Source organism: Leptosomus discolor, chromosome 18, assembly GCF_034619465.1.
Source record: "Leptosomus discolor isolate bLepDis1 chromosome 18, bLepDis1.hap2, whole genome shotgun sequence".
Classification (NCBI taxonomy): domain Eukaryota; kingdom Metazoa; phylum Chordata; class Aves; order Leptosomiformes; family Leptosomidae; genus Leptosomus; species Leptosomus discolor.
Window position 1 is genome coordinate 8,135,510 of NC_141408.1, and position 15,680 is coordinate 8,151,189.

Here is a 15,680-nt window from a genome sequence, read left to right on the forward strand (position 1 = left end):
CTGGGCGGCTCTGCCAGGCTTTGAGCAGAGCCAGGTGAATCGTTTCCTGAAGAAGACTGAAAATAAATAGGGTGAAGTTCAGGAAACTTTAGAGCTAGTGTTTTAGCTGCTGTAGAGGTTGTCCGAATATACCGTTTTATTTGGTCAGCTCCGTGATCTGAAGGGTCTTTTCCAACCTAAATGACTCTATGACTTTAACTGCTTGCTTTGGGGCGATGCATCTCTGCGAACCCCCGAGGCGGATGCAGCGAGGGCAGCTGGGACGGTGGCACTGTGCTCCCATCAGATCTCCTCTGGAGACGTCCCGTTCATCCCGGGCAGCCCGGCTGGGGCAACTCCCGTACCGACGTGTGGCATCCCTGAACTGCTTGCTAGTAAAGAAAAGGTTAGGTTTGGGATGGCTTGTACCATCACATGCTCCAAATACTAATACAGATGAAGTGCAGCAGTGGTTGTGATTCTGCAAGAGCCCCGTTGATGAACACTGAGTTGTCAGGTTTTTGTTCTGGTCCTCTGCGCCCCAGCTCAGTGTCCCCGTGTGGGACAAGAGCCAGCCTCAGCTCAAAGGCTTTTCCACTTTGAAAGAATAGAAGGAAGGAAGAAAGAAGCAGAAAATATATTAAAATGAGAGATTTTGTATTAGTTATGTGATCCCCCGGGAGCAACCATAAAATTATGTGGCTTTTTCGTAGCCATTTACTATTCAATATAAAAAGGGCAGTTGCCATAACAACCACTGCATCATACGACATTTGATACCTTGGCGAGACAAGGAGTGCTCTTAAATCAACTCCCCAAATTTCATATGAAAGTAAATACATTTTACTGGTGATTCCAAGGCAAGTTTGTGTTGCGACAAGCAATGTGGTGCCATTACTCTGCTAAGCTCCTGGCCTCTGGGCCCGATCCTGCAAATGTCCTCAAGCCCTGAAGCTGACATTACTCAGCAGTGTGCAAGATTAGATGCTAAAGGAGCGTGTTTTCCTAAGTAAAATGAAATGGAAGGAGCGAATGACACCATTTTTTTTGACGTTTGTTGCTGACTGGGGAATGCCAAAAAAATAAAGAAGTTGAGCTCTATTACGGCTTAAGTTCCAGCTGCCAACTGTGTGATCAGCACAAAGGAGGGAGGTGGGGAGGTTAAAAAAAAAAAAAAAAAAAAAAAGATGTTTGTGTAAGCTCACATTTGACTTTGGAGTCCATCTCTCTCACAATCTGGTCCACACGTGCGACATTGAGGGGGTAGAAGTGACATCACCCTTGAGATCCGCTTTGGCTCCTCTCCGTCCAGCAATAACACAGCCCCACAGCGAGGCGGGGGGTGCGCGGGCAGGGGGAGGCACCCCGCCTGCGTTGGGCCGTGCAGCACGGTGACCGCCTGGGACAGCAGGAGGCGTAAAATGTTTCTCAAATGTTAGAGGAGCTGTTTGGGTCTTGCCCAGCGGAGCCCAGGGAGGGTCCCCGCTGCTGGGTGCCCGCAGCAGCGCAGGTGGTTCCTCACAGCCTTCTGGTGCCGCCTGCACTGGTGCTCTTAAAGAGGAGGTTGACATAAACATCATGGGTATTTTTTAGCAGCCATTTTATTTCTTGAAAATATGTATTTTCCAGGCAAAGAGAGTTCTTGGGTGGCGGTGGTGGGAGATGGTATCCCCACGGGGGCCCGCGTCAGGATATTGAGCCAATATCTGCTTCCTAAATTTGGGGTTGCCCAGATAATTTGAGGATTCTGGTTAGCATATCTGTTTGATTTACTTTTTTTTTTTTTTTTTTGGATACAGAAAAAAAGTTGTATTTGTTAGACTCCTAAATATGCCGCTATTTCATGTAAGCTGAGCTGTTTCTTTCATAGGCAAATAGATAAGATCACCAAGTCACAGAGGCTTTCAGTTACTAACCCACCATTCTCCAGTGCTGCTCAAGAAACGCTGTTTTCCAGTTTCCCATACTAACTTTATATCCTTGTCCTTTGTCATCTTAAAATTCCCCTCTAACCTATACACCAGTAACTATTTTCCATGGCAAGATGAGACAAACACGATTTCTTTTTTAGTCACTAACCTGTTTCAAAAACTACTTACATTTTGTACCAAAATCAATTTTAAAATGAGTGTGACAGTGTCTGGCACTGACTTAATCTGCCCTCGCAAAGAAAATGATCATTGCAGGAAAATATAGAGTTATTGTTTCACCATCGTCTTCAAGGCTGAGAGCTCCCACATCACCTTCTGTCCTGCTCAGTGCTGCTGCTGGAGCCCTGCCTGCCCAGCACTGCCCAGCAGCAGCCGTGCTCTGTCCCGTCAATTAAAATACTTCTCATTTTTGACACAATTCTTTAAGTTAATCTTTCCACTGATGTTCGTCATCGGAGTGGAATTTGCATTTGTTTTGTATATTTTTAGCCAGTGGCCAGTTTTCCACAGCAGCCTTGAAAACTATTTAGCCTGAATTGTTGGCATTTCACTTTGCACAGGCACAGTGTTTTGTAGCCGAGGGTTGGGAGAGTTTTTTGAATGATTTGTAGGCTTTTTGAATGCAGAAGGCTTACACCAAGCACAAGTAAGGAGGGTACGTGTACAGACACAGCCTCTGTACATGAGTTCATGTTTTCAAGCCTGTGAAACCTTGGTTGTGAGTATGCGGAGAGCAGTCACTGCCCCCCCCAAAAGATGTGAGAAATCACCCATGCAGCAGGCACAGGGAGGTCATCCGAAATAACACCACGACTTCCCATTTTCATCCCCAATCTGACATGCTGTCTGCTCTGCCAAATATCTGAAGGGATTTTTCTTTGTCGTGTGAGAATGGTGTATTTTTATGGGGCTTTGCTTTGCTGGAAGCTGTTCCCCATCCATGTCCGTGGACACTGACTCAGTGAAGTTAACCTCGGGGCTCTGCGGTCCTCACATCTATCAATCATGTTTCGCGCTCAGTGATGGCTGTTGGGCTTTGATCTGGCACATCTCAAGGGGGATCTCCTTTCACAGTTGTGCACTCAAAGAAATTCGGCACTTTCCAACGAGTACTTACAGTGAGATGTGTGGGCAAATAGTCACTTCAGTGCAAGGGACAGAAATGCCCAACCTTGTAAATATAGTGGCTAAATTAAAGGATTTAGGGCTCCCCCCGCACCTGCAACATCCCACAGATATCAAGCGGTTATGATGAACCTCCAGGCAGGTTTCCAGCCACAACTGTATCCTCGAGCATCTGTCAGAAATCCTTTCCTGCGTGTGTCTATCAGGCTCCAAAAAGTAATGCCTCGTTCATTTTAGAAATTGTTTGGATGCCCTGGGTTTAAAGAGGTTATAAAAAAGAAAAGGAAAAGGTTTTTGAGGGGTCATTATAGCCCAGGGTACTACTTTGGAGCAGGAATACAGACTATTCACTCAGAGTGTATTGAAAATTAGGCTCCTAATTTTCCCTTTGGGAATCTCGGTTTAAGATTGTTTTCTTTGTCCTGCTGTTGACTTGCTCTGACTCTGGGGACAAGTCACCCATCCTTGCTAGACCTCGGTGGTTTGGGACAGGTGGTGAGGAGAGCTTAGCACATCCCAGCTTCTGCTCTGGACAACTATTATTTATCAGTTTGGCTCAACTCTTAATTATTGAAAATTAAAATGCCCCTTCTTATGAAAGTCTCGGCCCTCTAGCATTATTCATCTTGGCTTTGTTTTACGAGTGGCTGATACATGAAAGCAGAGAAAAGACTCCAAACCCAAACCTGAGCCGACCCTCTCAGATCTACACCCTGCACATCAACAGTCGCAAAGTGGTTAAGAGACTTGATGCAAAGCTGATAAAATGCCAAAAATTCCTCATTCTCTCTCTTGGGGAGCAGGGAGGGTTGTCTGGAAAATGTCAACAATAAAAATTGCATTTAAGTGGTATATAATGCAGCCAGCTACTGTGGGCAGAGTTACGTGCAGCCAGACGAAGGGGTTTAAAGAGCACAAGCTCCCTACGCTACCTCCTGTCCCAGCTGGAGCACAGAGAGCAGTGCTGCCACTGCGAGCTCTCCTCAGCACGGTCGGGCATGAAATAGAAGGGGTTCCTGAACACGAAAGCCAAGCATAGAGCAAATGTCTTCTGTCTTCTTAGTAATTCTCATTTAAAATTGGCCAAATCCTCAATTACTGTAAACTGATGTTGCTCTGATGCATTGTGTACATCCATCCATCCATCCATCCATCCACCACCGGTTGAAGACACCACCTACTGCAGTCTTCCCTACTTGACCTGTTGGCCATGTCTCCATTGAGGACAGATGTGCCCTTGTTAGCTGCTTTGGGCACCCCAGTAAGGCTGCCCAAAGCTTGGCTGGAGGTCCTCTTACCGCTAGGACCAGCTGGGCAGGGAGAAGACAGACTCAATTAGGCAATTTGGGAAAGGGAAGAAGAGAATGAAAAGGGTTACACCAAGAAAACAAGAAGAAAGCAGTATTTCTTCTTTGTGCGGTAAAAGGAATAAAGGCTTTCCTTAAAACTGTCCCTGTTCTTAAAAGAAATTCCAGTTCTTAAAACCATTTTCTTCTGTAGCGTCTGGGCACATCCCTTCTTTGTGGAAGATCACTGCTGCGGGGCCAGGCTGGGACAGGCAGCGTGGCCGCTCCCTGCTCGGGCAGCCCTGCTCGGCCCCTAACGCCTCATCAGAGCAGCCCTGCGTTGGCCTGAGCCTGGGATGAGCAATCCCCACTGGAGCTCGGCTCTTCCTCACCTCCCCGAGCCCCCACCAAAAATAAGTGCTTGGCCGGCTCCTGCCTCTCACTCACAGAGACTTGGGAAGAGCAGGAGCTGTGGGGTGGCTGCGAGGGGTGCCTGGACCCAGGGCAGGGCTGCTCCACAAACGGGAAAGGAAAAAATAAATCTTCTTTTGTAGTTTTCTTTTACCAGCAGATAAAAGAAAAATAAGTTGCTTTTTTTTCCCCCCCTGTGGTTTGTGTGATATTTTTCTGCCTCTGCTAAACTGTGTATTTTTCAGCTCAGTAAAGTATTTAATAGGAATCTTTACGGACCAGTCTGCTGCTGAATTATATATATATATATAGTACAGCTTCAGCATGAGCTGGGAAGAAAAAAATTATGACTTTTTTTCCACCCAGACTGACTCTGTCCAATAGCAGTAAGAAGATGAGGGTTTAACAGCAAATCTCAAAGTTCAGTTCTGCTTGCCAGAGCAGCAGATACCTTTCTGCCTTGGTTCATGTGCACTTTTATAATGTAATTTTCTCCTCTAATTCGAAAGCAAAGCTAAAGCTGAGCGCTAGCGGGCTTTTGTGTCCTGCTAGCAAAGTCTGTTGAATAGCTATGCCTTGTCCTTTTTTTTTTTTTTTTTTAAACTGGATTTCTTACTTTAGCATCAATTGTTTTTTCAGATCATTCTTAATTCAATGCATAAATACCAGCCACGACTGCATATTGTGAAGGCAGATGAGAACAACGCTTTCGGGTCGAAGAACACAGCCTTCTGCACCCACGTTTTTCCAGAGACATCCTTCATATCAGTGACTTCCTACCAGAATCACAAGGTAGGGTGCTTTTCTGGCTAAATGTACTTGATTTTTGTTTGTGGGATTTTGCCACTCACAGCTCTCTGCTGCCGATGGCTGCAAAACGATCGTCCAAATTGCAGCGGCACAGCGACGTCTGCTTTGATGAACAGGATCTGTTCACTCGGAGGGAGGACGAGAGGTTATTATGCTGCTATTGTGCGGCAGTAAATGCCTGCTTTAAATGACATATTTCCATCCCAGCATTAAGCAAGAGCAACGAGCTGGAGGATGCAGCTAAGCAGCGGCATGAACATCGCTGGGTAACAATATCTTGGCAAACCCTGCGAGTCCAGACACTGATGAATCGTTGTGCTCATAAACGCTAAGATGTCATTCAAAACAGCAAGCAAATCTAATAATGACTAGTAAAGCTTGCTCATAAATCTACAGTGAAAAGTAATTATGGTGTGTGTATTTAGCGAGACATACGAGGAATGTAACCATAAAAACCCAGCTAAGAGCCCGCTCTGTGGTTAACACATGAAGGCAGGCGGGAGTTCGGGGGTTTGGGGTTGTTTTGGGGGGAATATAAAGTACAAAGGGCTTAGGGCTGTGCTTTGGGTGCGTGTCACTGACACCCGCTTATTGCAGGGTTTGGCTTCGCTTCTCTTTTGAGCGTGCTGGTAGTGGCAGCAGTGGGTAGCGTTCCCTCTGAGGGCTTTACCAACCCAGGTTACTAGCAGGATGGACAGCAATGTGACAGTTCATTGCCACCTCCCCGTGACAGAGGGTGCACTGTCACCAGGGCAAGGGGAGGAGAGGATGCCAGGCAGGGGATGGCGAGGCTCTGGTTTCAATCCTGCAGCCTATTTGCCTGTGTTTGCACAAGCTGCTGCTCCCCTGTGGTTTTCCTAAGAGTAAAGTCTGACTGCAGGGTTGTTTGAGGATTAATTGGAGTTTTAAAAGTACATCAGGATTCATAAATAAAGGTGCAGAGAGAAGGAGCACCGCTGGAGCCCTCCTGTCACCCCGAATGTGAAATCTGCCATGTGTTACTGTATCTGCTGCTTTTCTACACATTCATAGGAAAATACTACAGGAACAGGAACATATGTGAAATTCTTCCTCCCCAATAATCTGACCAGACCTTTTCCTCCCAAGCAGGATGCCTGTATGCCCTTTGATGCTTGTAGCGTAGAGTCCTTGCAAGATTTTGCAATTAGTGAGCCAGTTAAAAGGCTCAGAGCAGAAGTATGGATGTGTGTGTTATGGTAAAACACAGGGAAAAAAAAGAAGTCCCTATTTGGACACTGAAGTGAATCCTGTATGAAGAGTTGTAGCTGTTGGTGTGAAATGACCAGTTGCCCAAACATGGTTAACCAAAAAGGCTCGAAAGAGCTTATTTAATACCTACTTAAAATGTCTGGCGTGTCAATAGTGCCTTTCATCCCTAAGGTTCCCAAAGTGCTTCGTAAACTTAACACTTCCACTGTCATTGCCAGACAGCCACTGCTGGGGGGAGGCTGGTACCTGGGTGGCAGCACAGGGTGGACCCAACCGATTTAGGAAAACTGTCCCAGACGAGCCCTAAGTCTTCTGTGAAGATCCTGCGGGGAGCCGCTGTGCTGCTGCCCAGCACTTGCTCTGTGATTTGCAGGCTGTGGGGGTTGGATGCTGCCTGGCAAGGGGAGCACGAATAATTGTCTTTCTAAACAAAAAAAAATGAGGTTTGTGGTTGCAGAGCTGACTGTGGGCTCCCAGAGACAGAAAGCTGATGAGTGCAGCTTGGTGAGGAAGTTGTAGGTGTTTATCCAAAACTCCCTCCTGGGCTGGGTGAAGCCAGGGGAAGGTGACAAGGAGTGACTGAAGCCCTGATTCTCCTCATGTCAGAGGAAAACCACAGTCACCAAATAACAAAATTAAATTAAGATGTACAAACCTGATGTCAGGCTGAGGGTTAGGAAGGGCCCTACACTTCACGTGTTCCCTCAGCTGACTGGGAGCTACCCTGGAGCTGCTGCGGACTGCGGGAGCAGAGAGGAAAAGCTCGAGCCCTCGAGGCTGGTTAAATTCATGTCACCACCTTCCTTCTCCATCACAGACACCGACCAGCTGTTTTCTCAGGAGTTCGTTGGTGAGGGATATTTTTCAGCATTGCTAAAAGTGTGGCTGTTCGTTATAGCCACATTCTTGCAAAATCATCCGAAGGCAGAACTTGCTCGTTATCCTCACCGCTAAAATGGGATGCAGGCTGGTGCAGGCCCACGGCTGGCTAGCAGGGAGGAGAGGGCTGTGCTGCCTCGGACAGAGATGGGACCCGAGGGCAGTGGGTCTGCAGGGAGATACGTGTCCTCGCCTCCCTACCAGTGTCCTGCCACGCTGTCACCTCGCTTCCTCCTGGAAAAGGTATTTTCAGTGATAAATGAGTGCCCAAGGAGATGATCCTACCCACTGGTGTCCCTTAGCAGGGAAGGACATTAATAAGACCTGTTCATTAATAAGGCCTGACCAATTCTGCCCGTGATGTACGTGTTAGACCTATCTATAACCTTACTGCCAAAGAGCCTTTGGTGTATGTTTGGGCACAGACATACATACATCTCTTTGGGAGGTGGACAAGGGATATTTTTAGGAGCTCCTATGTACCTACAAATGTTCTGGTGCTGTTCTGGCATCTCCTGAAACCCTCTCAGGTGAGCTTGTTCACTACCTGCTTGTCTTTACGAAATCGTTTGTTAAAGAGGTGATGTATATTCATTTTTCACTGGACAAGCAAGTACCTCTTCCCAACATTCCTGACTGTTGAATGGCTTTGGTTTGTACCTGCCTTACAAAGGGAAGGGATTGGGTGGCAGGGTTGGCAAGGGAAAACTATAATTACTGGGGCTGTAAGACAGACGAAGTAGTGAATATTTTTGAAGGAAATTTCACACATTTTTTTAAATAGAATTTTCAAGAAATGGCAGAGCTTTCACAGTTCCCTTAAAAAAGCTGTGCTCCATCAAAATTAAGTCTAGCCTAAGCCGATTCTAAGGCATTTTGACCCTTTTAATACACCACAGCCCCTGGGGGGAAAGGCAGTTGTTGCAAAAGGCAGCAACTTTCCCTCGCCCAAAGCCAATTCACTATTTGCAGTATGAGTCTTTTCACAGAGGAAGAATGACTGAGTGAAGAATGTAAAGAGATCTAAAATTGTTATGGACACGAGGGAGAGCCACGCTGCAAGGAACAGGAGTCTTTTACATGGAGACATAGGGAATCTTCTTTTAAATCAGACAAATATATTCTCTCTAACAAGAGCCCAGAATAAGAATGCAGGACCCAAACTTAAGGAAATTTGCATTCTTGTCCTCACTCGTAATCAGCAATGTTGTCAGCTTTAAAAGCTGCTTCTGCAAGGTCTCAGTTTCTCTCTCAGTGCTGAACGCCGAGGCGCAATCTCTGCCACTGGCATCTTTAGAGGGCCGAAACTCTTGTGGACTCCGCATTTCATGGGGTGTGGTGTAGGACAGGGCAGCCAGAAACCTACAGCCTCAGACCTGCTGCGGCATGTACGGTGCTGATCCCTTTTCAAACGCTTTATGGTTTCATTCTTTTAAAGATAACCCAGCTGAAAATCGAAAACAACCCCTTTGCCAAGGGATTCAGGGGGAGCGACGACAGCGACCTGCGTGTGGCACGACTGCAAAGGTACGGCTGAGGGGCCCCAGGAGGGACGGCGGTGAGGAGGTGCTCAGCGGGGCGGCCTCCTGCCCGCCTCGTCGGGGTCGGGGAGCTGCTGCAGTGTGACCGTGGGTGCACACACATGGGCATGGGTGCACTGAACCCACGTATGGGCAGGCAGGGTCTGACACGCAACCAGCCAGCACACCCTTCAGACCCGTGCCCTGTGCAGAAACACAGCCTCACAGCTGGGCTTGAATCCTTACTCTGCTCCTAACGTGCTGCACCTCTTTGGAGAAACAGTTAAAAGGTGCCTACACCGTGGAGACATCCCATTTTCTTGTGCTTGAGGGCATTAGGGCTTTTAATGCCATTTATACCCCTGAAAAGCTCTTCCCATAATTCAATGACACACACTGCTGTTGTAATACTTGCCCACACCCAGCAGTGTGGTGAGTGTGAGCTCATCGTATTTGGCAAAGGGTGTAGAAGTCATTGGATGAAGATGCTCTAGGGAAGCCAAACTAGTATTGCATCCTTCTGCTAATGCTGGTTGCTGTCTAACTGGTAAAAACTTTTTCTCACCTCTTTTAGCAAAGAATATCCAGTAATTTCCAAAAGCATCATGAGGCAGAGGTTGGTGTCCAGTCATGGCCAGCTTTCAACAAAGCCAGATGTTAACCCACTTCATGGGAATCACCAGACTCTTCAACATTATCAGTATGAGAACGGTGCTCACATGCAATTTGCAGCTTCAGATACTCAAGATCTGCCACTCAACACCTTCACAGCACAGAGAGATTCAGGGCTCTTCTATCATTGCCTAAAAAGAAGAGGTAACTCGAGTTTACATCTAGAAAAATATTGCAGCAAATAAACCTAAGAGCATGAGCACTGAAAGCATACTGCTAACTCCAGTTCGTTTTGGCTCAGTCTCTTAGGCCTCCATCTTCAAAGATACTGATGTGATCGAAGTGTTTTAGAGGGTCAGGGCCCAAGAGCTGGGTTTTGGGCAGTTATTAGTGGTTTTGTCCCATAGAAGGCAAATTCAGACTCTGAGTCAGAGCTGAAAAAAAAATAATCAGGATGCATAATTCAAATGGCATCTACGCTGGAAAATTATCCATTGTTAGCATCAGTTGAATTAATAATTGTTTGGAGGAGGCCTTATCTATCCCCAAATGTTCTGACTGCCGTTAGCACTAATGAAGTTATACACATCCAACACTATTCCAGGACGAAGCCATTAGCAGTTCTCTCAATGTCTGCAGATTAGTGAGACTGTAGTAGCTGGGTGTAAGCACCCCTTTCTTCTTATCCACTGGTTCTCAAGTTTAAGTGAGCTGTAACTACATTCTCTTCCTTTTAGTCCAGCGCCAGATGAGATCATGGCATGTTTTTGGTCAAATGGAAAAATTTTGCACAGAAAAAAGAATCCTATTTGCATGTCTCATTGGTCGCTAATTTATTTAAGCTGTGAGACTCCTCTGATCAGGGGCAAATGAAGACTCTAACAGCACCAGTAATGAGGACTGCAAGGCAAATGTGTAATTTTAGCAGCTGTTTAATTAGCAGATGTATTCACTAATTCATCCAGAGAATATTCCTAACAACTAACAGAAAGCTGCTGGTAAACACAGCCATGGTCATGTAACCCGCAGGAGAGGGGCTACAGCTTCTCAGTATAAAGCTGAGGGGAAGGACTGATGACTGGGAAAGGGCTCCTTTATCTGGAAATATTTCTGCAGCTTTTGACGTGAATATCTGGGAAATGTATAGTCATTTTTGTAACGACAGGAAGGCAGGCTGCGATAAGACCCTTTAAGAGACTTCTTGAATTTGTCAGGAGTAACACTGCGAGAGTGTCCGGGACCTCTGTTATCTGGATGAACGTGGAGTAATCTCTGATGTGAGAATAGTAGCCCGAGCCACTCACTTAACCTGATAAATGTCACCAGAATGCTTTGAGGCTGAGGGGATTAGCCTGACATTTGCAACACAATGTCTTTTTGATGCTGTACATTGTCTTTCCAAACTGAAATGGTTTAACTGGATTAATCTGAAAAAGAGCACGAGTTGTTTGGTGAACTGATCACAGAGTGCATGCTCGGCTTTAAGGGGACTCCATAAAACCACCCCAGGCTCTTAGCTGATTGCTGTCAAACATGGTTGCTCTGGGAGCTACTCCTGAATGTGCTTTTTTTTGTTGTTGTTGCAGAAAGTGCTCGGCACCTGGACCTGCCCTGCAAACGCTCCTACCTGGAAGCCTCCTCTTCTGTAGGAGACGATCACTATTTCCGTTCCCCGCCTCCGTACGACCAGCAGATGCTAAGCCCTTCCTATTGCAGCGAGGTGACTCCGAGGGAAGCGTGCATGTACTCTAGTTCTGGGGCCGAAATTGCTGGTGTCTCAACAGTTGATGACTTGCCGCCTCCACCTCCCCCCTTGAGCTGCAATATGTGGACTTCTGTCGCACCTTACACCAGCTACAGTGTTCAGACAATGGAAACTGTCCCTTACCAGCCTTTCCCTGCTCATTTTACTGCCACCACCATGATGCCGCGGCTCCCATCCATCACGGGTCAAGGCTCGCAGCCGCCAGGTAGCAGCCACTTCAGTGTCTATAACCAGCTGTCCCAGTCTCAGGTTCGGGAGCGTGTTCCTTCTTCATCTTTCCCAAGGGAAAGGGTGCACCCGTCTGTGTGCGAGAGAAAACCCCCCTCTCCGCACCTAAATGCGGCGAACGAATTCCTGTACTCACAAAGCTTTTCCTTGTCGAGGGAGTCATCGCTGCAGTATCATTCAGGGATGGGGACTGTGGAGAACTGGACTGACGGATGACTCTGACGGCCAAGCGATGCCACAGCCAACGTTACTGCTCCAGGACAGTGTTCAATCAGTGTTGATACCTGTGGGTAACTTGCACTTCAGTGAGACAAACGTGCATTTCCAGAGGGATTTGTGTGGGTGAAGAGCTTGTATCTTCAGACACATGGAGAATTACATCTCCTGTCTCAGTGGGCTGGATTCATCAGTCTCTTACTGACTCCCAAATAAATTAATTCTCACGTCTTCATTACTGATCCAGTAGAAATCATCTTCATGAATAACAAGTGAAGTAGCTAGTCATGTTCTTTTGCTTGTAATACTAAACATCCATGAGCAAATTTTGGCTATTTTGGAAAAATATGAGCTTCACTGTTATGGTGCTTGGTTCATGAAGTCACAGCATCCCAAAACTCAAAGGAAAAAGCGATCTATTTGGTTGCGCATTTCAAGGACTGCTGTAGCAGCGCTTCTTTGGCTCTTTTTATCTGTACAAATTACTCCTTCCTCTGGAAGTGACGGAGCCGTAGGAGCGCAGGGGCCGGCGGGGAGGCTCGGCGGTGGGGTCAGGCAGCTGCGGTGCTGCTCCGGTACCTCCCCAGCACAGCGCAGGGCTCGTGCCATGGTGCGGAGAGGAGAAGGCACTGATGCACAAATGTCTCTTCTTCCTCCCACAACACCGTCATTCGTGGCTGTGGGGAAAACTAAGGAGTGAAGCATTATGCCCAAGACCAAACAGCAAATTAATTGCAGTGTTAGGAACAGACCCAGTGTCTTCAGACTCCCATCCATTGGTTGAATCACACTTGCTTATTGCAATATATTTATGAAGTTTAAGCTTAAAAGTTGCTAATACTTTCCAGAAACGATTTCTGTGTTTGCTGGTCCTTGATTTCTTTCGTATTCAGCTGAAATGCGCCTTTTGTGCTATGTTTGTTTCTTTTGCAGCTAACTCGGAAAGAATTGTTTTCAGCATAAAGGAGTATTTTCTTAATTGTGGGGTGGGAAGAGTTCCCATTACCTCTCAGGCTTTACAGTGTACAAATATTTGTAGAACAGGTAAAAAATCTGTAACCAGTGTATACATTGCAACTATTGTTTACTGTGGAAGTATCTTGAACTGACTCCAGCGCTGGCTTTGCCTACCAGAGCGTCCCTACGAGGTAAGGAGGGATCCATCACTCAGCGACAGCCACGGCGTGAACCGGCCTCGCGTGGGAAAGCAAGCTGCGCTCTTTCTGGAACGAAAATCCCATTGCCTTCACCCAAAAAGCTCCTGAGCTGGGATGCATCCTCCTCTGGTCTGCAGCATGTCCATCCTGCTGAGCTCCCAGGCAATGCTGCCCCAAGGGCTGGCAACACAGGTGATGCTGGGAGTTTGGTTCCACTAAGAGCACAATATTTAAGCTTTAGGCATGCACAGCGGGGTTTTTTTTCCCCCCTCCCCTGCTTCCCAAATGGGCAAAGGCAAAAAGCTGAAACACAAATTTGGAAGTCGGAAGGTACTTCTGTGTGTTGATTAATCCATTCCAACGAAGAGGGGCTGATGGATGAGGGCGGCTGCTTGCAGTGAGACAACCCTGAGGCCACGAAAGTGGAGCTCACGTTTCAACAGGACAATCTCTTACACCCATTCAGCAGACCATGTGTGTGACTGGTGTGGATTTTGTAATCAGATTTTGGAAATCACTACAATTTTTGCATGCTGAATAGCTATTTATATACATATATATATTTTATATATATATATATAAAAAAATATATATCACAAATGCAGGCCACGTGTCCAATTCAGCTTTGCTTTTTACGAATGAAATGCTTAATAAAAAATGAATGTTGCAAGGTTTTTTTGGAAAGACATCTATTTAAGATTTTTTTATTACACGCCTTTGATGTAAAAACTAAGAATTGGTTACAGAAAACACATATATACTACAGATGAATCTTTATTAGAAACCACATTAGATACAGGTGGTATGGAATTTTTAAACGTTTGTTACATAGCATGGACATTTTATTTTACATATCAGAACATAAAGTCATTTTACTACTATAAGCTGTCTCTGGGTGCATTTCAATAATTAGTATAAAAATGGTCCGTGGTGAATTACTGGATGCCTCGTCTCGCTTCTATCTCCTGCTGTCTGAGTATACCAGTCTCACACTTTCCCAAGGTGTGGGACTCACCTCACACTTGACCCTTTTTTACTATCTCAAAGTTACACCATCGAACTTTAACTGCCCACTGCAAGACTAAAGGGGTTTTGGTTTGTTTGTGGTGTCTCGTGTTTCTTTTTCTTAACGGCCATGTGAACTGATCTGAATACCCCGAGCACTACTAGGCTGACTTAAAAGCAGCCACTGGCCTGATAACCAGAGCACCAGAATGATGCTCCTGTACTTACGTGCGGATCAGTTACAGTGACAATGGTGAAGAATTAAAGGTTGGAGGTGGGGGGGGAGAGGTCTGAGGGTGTCACTGCCCATAATTTGAAATGCTCAGTTCATTTCTCATAGTGACACTGAGTCAACACTAAGCGAGACAAATGCTGCTGCTATAACCTAAAAATTAATGGGGTCAGGAGCCCAGAGTATAAATGACAAGCTGGACTGGATCTTTTGCCCGTTTTACAAATAAGATTAACAGAATAACAATGTCATTTTTAATGAATAATCATTGCTTCTATTTTTAGCCATTTTTCATATACCTCCTGCTCATAAATGCAATATTTATTGATTTAAGGCAGTTTAAAAAGTAACTGCCGCAAGAATTGTTCCAGCGGCTTTCAAGGGACATAGCAGAGACTAGAACATGTAACTAGTCCAAGCTTTAACTTGCGAGCAGGCAGCAGGCACTGCTGTCAGCCTTTGTAAAGGGCACAGCCAGGGCTCAGTCCCAAGCCAGCCACTGGAGCTGAGCAAGTGCTCTAAGACCCTGTGGCAAATAACAAGCTTTTAGTTATAAAAATAGCATATGATATTTGTGAGAGCAGGACCTGATTGTAAAAGGCTGAGTTAGCACATAAATGTGCAAAATCTGGATATATGCTAATCTGCTCATCTGGGCTCCTTTTATAGGCAATGGAGAGAGATCAGATATTTAGATTAAAACGGGATGAATCATTTTCTAGTGATCATCTTTTTCCACTCAGAGAGGAATCTAGCTCAGCCACTTTGACTAGATTTCCCATTTCTAAATGGCTAAAGTTAAGTTAGTGGGATCCCACTTCTACCTGACAGTTATAAGAGCACATAGACAGCATTAAATAGTGGTCAGCTTACAAATCACATTCGATCTGGGCACAGACCCACAGCTCACACATCCCTGACTCATATTCTGGTCGTATTAATTTACAGAATGGAAATGTGCTGGGTTTTTCTGTTGTTGTTGCAAAATTTCTAACCTGTTTACGTATCCAATCCAACGGAGAGCTCATGGGCAAGGCGAGCACCCAGGTTCCACTTCAAGTCTTCTGCATTTCACATCTGGGTTGGTCTGGCAGTTGCTGAGTGTGCAATTCCCCGTCAAGCACCTGGCTGTGCAGCATCGTTCTGGCGACGCCTGCTTGGCAGCGTGCTGCCCGGCTGTGGGCATTCAGAGAGAGCACAGCAACATCGAAGAATCCTTGAGGATTTCATCTATTTGTTTTTCAAATCAGAAACACTAAACTGTGGACATCATTAAAAAAAAATCCCAACAACC

At 46.0% G+C, this 15,680-nt stretch overlaps 1 protein-coding gene across 1 annotated transcript in view; it reads left to right on the plus strand.

The window, feature by feature from the left end:
• TBX4 (T-box transcription factor 4) overlaps nt 1-11,992 on the plus strand; it is a 40,201-nt gene extending 28,209 nt beyond the window's left edge. The window contains exons 6-9 of the mRNA XM_086475240.1: nt 5,372-5,524; nt 9,090-9,178; nt 9,746-9,987; nt 11,370-11,992. Of these exons, the coding sequence (XP_086331366.1) occupies nt 5,372-5,524; nt 9,090-9,178; nt 9,746-9,987; nt 11,370-11,992 (1,107 nt within the window). The remainder of the gene's footprint in view (nt 1-5,371; nt 5,525-9,089; nt 9,179-9,745; nt 9,988-11,369) is intronic.
• The last annotated feature ends 3,688 nt before the right edge of the window (nt 11,993-15,680 follow it).